The 10203-nt window shown below is 45.3% G+C and overlaps 1 protein-coding gene across 1 annotated transcript; it reads right to left on the bottom strand.

Moving 5' to 3' along the window:
* Nucleotides 1-8356: 8356 nt before the first annotated feature.
* On the bottom strand, nucleotides 8357-9887 carry C4H6orf15 (chromosome 4 C6orf15 homolog). The gene is made up of 2 exons (XM_060190806.1): nucleotides 9803-9887; nucleotides 8357-9590 (listed from the first exon to the last, which is right to left on the bottom strand). The coding sequence occupies exons 1-2, from the start codon at nucleotides 9885-9887 to the stop codon at nucleotides 8527-8529; spliced, it is 1149 nt and encodes a 382-aa protein (XP_060046789.1). The 3' UTR covers nucleotides 8357-8526.
* Between the last annotated feature and the right edge of the window lie 316 nt (nucleotides 9888-10203).

A 10203-nucleotide genomic window follows, 5' to 3' on the forward strand; every position in this document is an offset into this window, starting at 1 on the left:
TTTGGCAAATCCTGATTTAACAAAATTATTATTTTAAATATTTAAGTTATGAGGTTTATTTTAGCCCTTTAAGTTGCCATATTAGAGTTCTAAGGGGTAAAATCTATTAAGAGTTTTATATCTACACTTATTCATGATAGCTTTGTGATGAGTAAAGATCTTAACAAAAACTGTTTTGATATTGTGCTTAAATTGTCCAAGCAGTTTAAAATAATGCTAAAAAATGGTGATCATTTTATTATGTCAACACATTAGATATTGACTTTATATACTATACTGGTATATCTGTTTGTTAAAAAGACCTTCTAAAATTACATAGAGATGTATAGGCAAATTCTGGTCATTAGATTGTCAGTTTTGGTAAGCTCTTAATCTGGTTTTGTGTATGTCTTACTGGTTACAAATGTACGAGTACAGCAGTGATACCCCTTCAATCATACTGCCAGGTTCTCTTAGGGGGTCTCCAAGAGGCAGTAAAATGGCCCACAAATTTCTCTAAGGTAAATAGAATGACACTAAACTGGGCCTTTTGTTGCTCAAATCTGCCCCAGGTGTTAGAAAAAAGTTACAGAAGACAGAAAGATTTTAAAGAAAAGCTGAGAGATTGCTCAGAGGGTTTTTAAGAAGTTGGTAAATGTTTTGACATTAGACTTTGGAAAGAAAGAAAGGAAGAAAGAAAGAAAGAGAAAGTTGGGGCAGTGCCCAGAGGGAAAAGGAAAGTCAGAAAATAGGGGCTAAGGGTAGAGAAAGATCAGTGATGTTACTGCAAAGAAAAAGGACACTGGAAGAAAGGCTGTTTTATCAACAAGCCATTTAGACTGCTGGTGGATGAACTTAAAGGCATAAGCCGGGGAGTGCTGACCCAAAAACTTAGGCCATGGCACAGACCCATTGCCTATTTGTCAAATATTGGACCCTGTGGCTGCTGGATGGACAAAATGCCTGAGGACAATAGCACCTGTGGCACAGCTGGTAAGGAAAGCAGACAAGCCATCACTGGGGCAAGTCCAATGCCCACCTAACCTGCTACCAAGTTCTGTTCCTAGACCAGCCATGGGTGAAATTCAGTGCTGCCACCAGCCTGAACCCTGCCACCCTGATGTTGGAGACGGATCCTGAGGCTCCCTACAAAAGCATGACTGCCAAGAGGTATGCCTTTGCTACATGGCGTGTGCATGGAGCATGTGGGGAGAGAAGATTCCTGACTCCCACCGGGAAGATGATCCAGCAAAAGAACCTACTGGAGGCCGCATGGACCCTGCAAGAAGCAGCCGTGACCCATTGTTCCGGACATCAGAAAAGAAACTAGAGGGCAGATGAAGCCACTTGTGCAGCTACACAACAAGCAGGGCCAGCCTTGACATTGATTCTACTAGGCTCCCTGCTTCCAAAGGACCCTGGATACAGTAAGGAGAAATAAGATGGGCAAGAGATTAGGACTAGAGACTAAATAGATTTTACAGAAGTAAAATCAGAGACTTTTGGGTATAAGTACTTGCTGATATTTATAGACACATTTTCAAGTTGGGTAGAGGTTTAACCAATAAAGTCTGAGGGGGCATAGATGGTGAGCAAGAAAATTTTAGATAAAACAGTGCCCAGGTGGAGAGTTCCCTCTCACCATTGGTTCTGGTAAGCAGACATTCACTGTTTTTGTGTCTCAGTTAGTGGCCCGAGAAATGGGAACAAATTGGAAATTTCATTATGCTAACGAGCCCCATATCCCTGGGCAGGTAGAGAGATAAATTAGACCTTAAAGGAGACTTTAACTAAATTAACCCTTGAAACTGGCAGGGGATGGGTATCGCTCCTGGCTCAGGCCCTTCTGAGAGTACACTGTCTCCCATTGTAAACAAACTGTCTCCCTTTGAAATGGTTTTTGGCAGACTGCTGCTGTCATGATCTGTGATGCTCTTGTCTCTGATCTATCCCACAACTGTTACCAAGTTCTTACAGATCTCCAGACTATATTGCAGGACAATTAGAGTGCTGTGCTACAAGCCTTTGGGAAGGACCCTGTCACCTGCTGCCTGCTCCACAAGGCACACCCAGTGAGAAAGACCTTATATTGTGATCCTGAGTACACCAACTGCTGCAAAGGTTGCCGGAAAGTGCCACTAGATTCATCACACTCCTTTGAAGAGGACAGTTGCTGATCCCACTGACCCAAAAGAAAAAAAGATGAAGATGAATCAAAGATTTGATTCTCGGCTAAGACAAGTGGGGAATGTAAAAGGCAGTAGCCTTGAAATTCCCTTTTTATGCAGTTGTTTGTTAAGTGCTTTTAGTATGAGTTGCTTGTAGTATGAGGTGGAAAATTCCTTGCCCCTTCCCCCTTGAATAAGCAGGACCTAATCAGTGAAGGCCACCCATTGTCTTGTAAGTTGTTCGAAGGACCCTGCATGGGGACAAGCCTTATCAGGACCTTTGCACAGACTTTGTGGTGTGCTGTCTACTGGATGGGTGGTCATAGCCGATGGCAGGAGGATGTGGCAACCCTGCCTGGTTGAATTCTATTGGTTGTGTGATCTTACTATATTTGAAAATAGCCCGCGCTTTGCTTTGAATGGATCATGCTTTTGCTAAGTTTGAAATGATTGGATCTTGTGTTTGCTATAGCCTGTTATTGGATGTAGGTTGATAAGGTGATGTGCTCCCCCTCCCTGAGTGTAGTCTGAATTCCTATAAATTGTATGGTTTGAGCCCTGTTCGGGGTCGAGCTTGGTAGACTAACACCAGTCACCATCTCGGCCCGGATTGCAATTCGCCAATAAACATCTTTGCTTCCTTACAGTGGATGGTGGTTTGGTTTATGCTCGCTAACAATTGCCACCAGGGTTATCTCTAGGGCTCACTGCCTGTACTATGAGTCCACCTCTCCCAGTGAGCATATGCCAGTGTGCTGCTCTGGCCTCTGCCTCACTTCCTCTGATAAAATAGATAAAGCATTTTCCTCTTTATTTATTACTTATTATTTTATTATATTATTATTTGATAGGACAGAGAGAGGTGGAGAGAGGAGGGGAAGATAGAGAGGGAGAAAGAGAGGGAGTCGGGCAGTAGCGCTGTAGGTTAAACGCACATGGCGCGAATCGCATGGACCCACCTAAAGACCCAGGTTCTAGCCCCAGCTCCCCACCTGGGGGGGTCGCTTCACAAGTAGTGAAGCAGGTCTGCAAGTGTCTGTCTTTCTCTCCCCCTCTCTGTCTTCGTGTCCTCTCTCCATTTCTCTCTGTTCTAGCCAACAACAGCAATAATAATAACAAAAATAACAACCACACAATGATAAAAAAAGAGAGAGAGAAACACCTGCAGAACTACGTCATTGCTCGTGAAGCTTCCTGCCTACAAGTAGGGAGCAGGACCTCGAGCATGGTAACACATGTGCTCAACTGAGTGCACCACTACCTGGCGGTCATGTCATTCTCCTCCCCACACCTCTCCTAGACTGTAAGTTCCAGGAGGAAAGGGCTATGTGAGTCTTAAGCAAGAGGTCCTGAGTTTGAACCCACAGCATATGCCACTGTGCTGCTCTGGCCTCTGCCTCAGTTCCTCTCATAAAATAGATAAAACAAATCTTTAAAAAATAAAGAGAGAACTAATACAGTTGACCCAGTTTCTCTAGATTAAATATCTAGATTTTCTTTTTTTTAATTTTTTTTGTTATCTTTATTTATTGGATAGAGACAGTCAGAAATCGAGAGGGAAGGGAGGGATAGAGAGGGTGAGAGACAGAGAGACACCTGTAGCCCTGCTTCACCACTTGTGAAGCTTTCCCCCCTGCAGGTAGGGACCGGGGGCTAGAACCTGCGTCCTTGCGCATTGTAACATGTGCGCTCAACCTGGTGTGCCACCACCCAGCCCCAAATATCTAGATTTTCTTCCAAATTATAATAAAGTATAAATAAGGAATGCTTATAATTTAATGTTGCTAATAGGTCAAATGAGCATATCATAATAATAAGAAAATGTCTTTTTTTTTTGCCTCCAGGGTTATTGCTGGGGCTGATGCCTGCACTATGAATCCACTGCTCCTGGAGGCCATTTTCCCCCTTTAGTTGCCCTTGTTGTTAATCATTGTTGTTGTTGTTGTTGTTATTGTTGTTGGATAGGACAGAGAGAAATCGACAGAGATGAGGAAGACAGAGTAGGGAGAGAAAGATAGACACCTGCAGACCTGTTTCACTGCCTGTGAAGCAACTCCCCTGCAGGTGGGGAGCCAGGGGCTCGAACCGGGATCCTTACACGCTGGTCCTTGCACTTGGTGCCATGTGCACTTAACCTGCTGTGCTACCGACTGACCCCCTAGAAGAAAATGTCTTATGGAACACAGGTCAAGACAGATTTGTTGTTTTTGCTGTTTGTTTATTTTAATTTGATTGGCTAGAGAGAAATTGAGAGGGAAGGAGAGACAGAGAGGGAGAGAAAATAAGAGAGATGCAGCACTGCTTCACTGCTTGCAATGCGTCACCTCTACAGGTGGGGATCAGGTACTTGAACCCAGGTCCTTGTGCATGGTAATGTGTGCACTCAACTAGGTATGCCTAGCTCCACAAGAGGATTTTATAAAGTATGTTTAAAAAAAAAAGGAAGTAATGGATTTTGCTATCATTATTAAGATTTTGCATTTCTAAAAGCTCGTGTGTCAGACTTATATGTTAGTTCAGTTCTTAAAACTAAATTAATTTCAGTATGAAAATGGCATTTAATGTTCACATTAAATATTAATATGGGCAGCCTAGGCTATGGTTCAGTGGATAGAGTACCTTCCTTGCAGGCATGAGGGCCCTGATGACAGACGTGCCACTTTGGTTCTGTTCCTTAAAATAAATGAATAAATACATCTTTTAAAAACTATTTTTAAAATAATCCAACTCACTTCCTTATTTTTTTACTTAAAAATATTATACTTAAGGAACTAAGTAGATATAGCAGTGGTAGCTCACAGGATTTGTATGGGGAAGGTTCCAGGTTCAATCCCCAGCACTGCCAATAGTTAGAACTGAATGGTGCTCTGGTCAAACACAAATAAGTGGGTGGGAGAAATAGCATAATGGTTATGCAAAAGGACTTTCTTGCCAGAGGAAACAAAAGTCCCAGGTTTAATTTCCCAGCACTACCATAAGCCAGAGCTGAGCAGTGCTTTGTTGGGGGAAATTATTTTTATTAAAAACAAATAAGTAGGGGAGTCAGGTGGTAGCACAGCGGGTTAAGTGTAGGTGGAGCAAAGCATGAGGATCAGCATAAGGATCCCGGTTCAAGCCCCCGGTTCCCCACCTGCAGGGGAGTCACTTCACAAACGGTGAAGCAGGTCTGCAGGTGTCTATCTTTCTCTCCCCCTCTCTGTCTTCCCCTCCTCTCTCCATTTCTCTCTGTCCTATCCAACAACAATGACATCAATAATAACTACAACAATAAAACAAGGGTAACAAAAAGGAATAAATAAATATTTTTTAAATAAAAAATAAATAAGTATTGTTGCAGAGTGGGGACAGACACAGTGCTGAACTTGCAGGTGTGTAGTACTGAGTCAGTTCTCAGAGTGATGCTCCTCTTTCTTTTTTTATGCTCTTGTTTCTTTCTCTCACACATTCTTACTCTCTCTCTAAATCTTTGAATTATTTTTTTACTTGAGTAAGAGAATGGGACCTCAACATCACTCCTCCATTCTCATGTGATGCTGGGATTAAACTCAGGGCTTCCCACATGTAAAACATATGCTCTAACACTGAATCACCTCCCTGACCCCTCTATTTTCTTGACCTTAGACTAATTCTTCTGAGTAATTTCCACCAGAAGGCATCATTCCAACTTCGACAATCACTGTCAAGTCAAGTTGGCCAGACCAACACTGATGTGGAGACAAAAACAATCCCCAGAGAGACCACCTCATTGGAACAATGCCTGCTAGGAGTCTTTCAGTCTCTAATCCACTTTATTATGAATTTAGTTAAACTTCGTAACAACTCTGTGATTTAGACTGGGCATCTGCCTTCATCTCATTTTACAGATGAGAAAACCAAAGTTCACAAAGGTAAATGACTTGCCTGAACTGATATATTAGATAAGGATATGTGAGCACACTGAAGGGACCTTCTGTTTTCTCCCATCTAAGCAAGTGCTCCTGCTCCAGCAGGAGCTTCTCTCCTAGAATAGAAGAGAAGACACCTACTACTCCAACCCCCATGTCTACCAGTTTACCTTTAACACAAATACAGAACCTAGTATATCAGCAGCAACCCACACGGAACCACCACTGAAGACCCTAAGACCTGGCTGTTATTTTTGTTGTTGTTGTTGTTGTTGCTTATTTGTCTTTGGCTTTCAATGAAGAGATACTAACTATAGCATCAAAGCTTCCCCAGTGCTATATTTATTTCCATGTGGTGGGCTAGAAGTTGGGCCACTCTAATGGCAAGGTAGATGCCCTACCCTGTGAGATCTCTCTCTCTCTCTCTCTCTCTCTCTCTCTCTCTCTCTCTTACCTGAGGACCTTCTTACGTCACATATTGTTGACATTTTTCACTTTAACCTTAAGGCGAAAGCCATTCTGACAGCTGTCATAGCTACCTAGGAGCCTCCATCAGAGATGAGTACTAGAAAACTGCACTAACTCAATAGATGTTTTACCTCTGCAAATCCTGACTCCTTTTCTTTTCTAGGCCTCAGTAGCTCCACTGAGCAATACCTTCCAGATGGAATGGTTTTGGGGACTAGCTAAAAGGATGCTTGTGAAAGCATTTCATTTAGAGTCTGGCACATAATAGATACTCAACAAAGTCTAGATGTGTTTGTGTTGATGTTCTGTTGTACCTTAACACTCCCTGGATAGACAATAGGGGAAATTGAGTCTGAGTCATTACTCACTAACTAGGTGACCTCACTGACTATGTATAAATTGGCTTAATCCCTTTGAGTCTCTATTTCTTTACTTTATAGTACCTCCCTCACAGATACTTGGAATGATGAAATGTACAGAACTTCTCATGAACTGAGATGGGCTTTGTGCAAGAACTTGTAAGAAGGTGTCAGTGAATCTCTCTGAAGACAACAGCAGGAGTACAGATCAGATTAGGTGCATAGCCCAGAGGCTCAGGAACAAGATAGAAGGGAGAAACTAGGAATCAGAGAGTTCATTCAGTATTGACTGCCAGCATTGGTGTAGTGGTGTCTGTTACCAAGGTGCTGGGGGACAACACAGAACTTAGCAGTGCAAACACAGATGACTTGGGGGTACAGGAGGGAGGCACATGGAAAGTGGAATAGAGAGAAATAAGACCCACCCAAGCTTAAGAGAATGAGTTTGGAATTATGAAAGAGACTAGTGCAGAAAAGAGAACTGCAGGGGCCAGGAGTTGGTGCACTAACTCCTGTTGGTTAATCACTAACATTACAGTGCACAAGGACCCAGTTTCAAGCCCCTAGTCCTTACCTGTAGAGGGGAAGCTTTATGAGTGGCGAAGCAGGGCTGCAGGTGTCTCTCTCCCTCTCTATCTCCCCCTTTGCCTTCCTCCCTCACAGCTGTTCCCAGGGTGTGCAGAGGGCTCATATTACTAGACCACTTTGGAGAAGGGTAGGCACATAAGGGGAAAGGCAAGGGTGTCCCCCAGGAACCATACCCTTCCAGAGACCCCATCACACCATCTAGCTCCTGAGAAAATCAAAGGAAGGGCAAAAAGACAACAGTGTGACCAAAAGAGACTGTGTCATCACTTGGGAAGAGAAGCATCAAATGAAGCCATCGAGGGGGTGTTGACTTCAAGGCTTTTCCCTCCCTTTACCTTCCCACTTTCTTTTCTTCCTTTACTAAGGTCTGCTGTTTGTTCAGCAGTGTTCAAAGTCTGTGATTCTCTAGCACTACAATGTGCCAAGTGATCCATAAAGGGAGGAGACCTCTGCTCTCAAGAAGCCTGACTTTCTGGGGATTTAAAAAATGAATAATCATTGACGTGGACTAATGACTTTTTCTGACTCTGGTTCTCTGCGAGTCAAAGGGTGTTTGTTTCCCACTTGGCCCTGATGCCAACTTGACTTCATCCATCCCTCCTGGCACAGGTGCCATTACAATGAGTCCTACCACCCTACCCTTCCTCCCCATTTCCAATTCCAGGGCCATGTAAAACATGCCCTCCCCCAACTCCTCCCCACCCAGTTGGACCATGAGGTTCCACCCTCAGATACCTGGGCTTTGATCTTTTGCAAAAGATGGAGACAACAAGAGGGTATGATCTATTGGAAAGGGCCTTAGAAGGACATGAGGTTGGCTAGAAATTGGGAATGGACAAAACTCACTTTAGTTAGTGCCCAGAAACAAAGTCTCTGAGAAAGAGGAGGTTCAATAACTTCTTGCATTTTATTGGAGTTGAGAACAGAAGTGGAGGAGGGGAGGCAGGCAATGGAAAGTGAAAATCATGCTGGGAAATGCTTCGATTGAATTTTGATTTAGTTCACACTGCAGGAGATGGGAACAGCCCCTCACCACCACCACCCATCTGATTTAGGGTTTCCCCTGTCATTCTCCTAGCCCTACTGTGTCCCAGGATTTTCAGGATTGGATAAGCCAACTGGAGTGTCCCAAGAAGAGCTAGGAGGTTGGAGAACTCCAGCAGGAAATTTATGATTACCACCAGGTTGTACATGAATATTCCCCCAACTAGTGCCTGGGAGCCGATTAATATTCCCCCAGATGCCTCCTGGGAGCCGATTAATATTCCCCCAGATGCCTCCTGGGAGCCGATTAATATTCCCCCAGATGCCTCCTGGGAGCCGATTAATATTCCCCCAGATGCCTCCTGGGAGCCGATTAATATTCTCCCAGATGCCTCCTGGGAGCCGGTTAATATTCCCCCAGATGCCTCCTGGGAGCTGATTAATATTCCCCCAGCTGGTACCTGGAAATCGATTAAGACCCCCCCAGCTAGTACTTGGGTACTGATTTTTGATGCCCCCAGCTTCCAGAAGGTTTGGCATGGGCCTAGTTCCCCACCCAGTTCCAAGGCCTCCTGCTCCCCATGGCCTAGCAGGATTCAGGGTACCCCAAGGGCGACCAGACAGCAGTGACTGTCGAATTTTGTTGATGAGTGACCAGAATGGGCGGTGGGCAAGGATTCGACCATGGCCTCCCAGCACACTAGGTCGGGGTGGCTGTCTGGCCTCAGGGTGGAGTGAAGACTTGGACAAATCACCTGGAGAGTGTGTAGAGGGCCCTGCTGGCAAAGGGTCACCACCCAGAGGGTGGGCAACAGCACCAGAAAGGAAGGACAGCTCTTCAGGCAGTGCTTCCCCTGCATAGTCTTCATCTGCAGCAGATATCATCCACCATGGGTCCTCATAAGACCAGGAATCTGTAGGGGGCAGCCCCTCAGAGAGAGGCCACCCCTGGGACTCAAGATATTCTGTAGGTTGGTAGCCGGCTGATGGAGAAATGTTGTGGTTCAGAGGAGCCCCCTCAGACTCAGAGACTGGGTTGAGCTGAGGGTGTTCAGCATTGGAAAGGCTGCTCAAGGAAGGTTGTTCAAACTGAGGCAAGTTGGGCCCTAAGTCTTGGGGGGATTTCTCCTCTGCTGCACCGATGCTCCTGGCAAAGAGGCCTGAGGGAAAGAAATAGAAGACAGCCAATGGATTGAATGTTGGGTCCCTCCTGTCCCTGAATCTCTTTACTTCAAGTCCCTTCCTGTCCCCGTGACAAGTCTGACTTCCCCCGGGAGCACAAGTATGCATCTTCCTACCATTACCCTTCCCTCACTTTCAGACTCAGACCCTTCAGGGCCCTCCTGCCCCCTGGCTAGCATGGCCCCCATACCTGGAAGGTGAAGACAGACCAGGAACAGGCCCAGAGGAACCCAGCTCCTCACCGTGCAGCCCTGCATCTTGCTCAGCTCTAGCATCTCCCTCGGCTCTAAGACAGCCAGCCCTTTATCCTATTAGTGGGGTGGGGGCCCATAGAAACAGGCTGGGTCAGTGGTTGCAGAGACAATAATCCCCACATTCCACCCTTATTCCTAATTCAGTCTGTGGCAACAGGTGCTACTTGAATGTCCCAGGGAAGCTGGGTGTTCCCACCCCAGCACCTTTTTCCTTGATGTCCCCACCCCTTTCTAGCCCAGGTGTCCTGGCTCACAACTCATCATGGCTGGCAGCCCTACCCTTCCTGGCTCCCTCCACCAAGCAAGGGAAGACCTTCATGCTTGGGGTCCCATTTCC

Source organism: Erinaceus europaeus, chromosome 4 (assembly GCF_950295315.1).
Source record: "Erinaceus europaeus chromosome 4, mEriEur2.1, whole genome shotgun sequence".
Lineage (NCBI taxonomy): Eukaryota > Metazoa > Chordata > Mammalia > Eulipotyphla > Erinaceidae > Erinaceus > Erinaceus europaeus.

What these genes read in the sequence shown, in the direction of transcription:
- C4H6orf15 (XM_060190806.1), bottom strand. Translation starts at nt 9,887, where the DNA reads ATGCTAGAGCTGAGCAAGATGCAGGGCTGCACGGTGAGGAGCTGGGTT. An exon ending in GGTCTGTCTTCACCTTCCAG is followed by an intron (nt 9,591 to 9,802) that starts GTATGGGGGCCA and finishes TCTTTCCCTCAG; the next exon opens with GCCTCTTTGCCAGGAGCATC.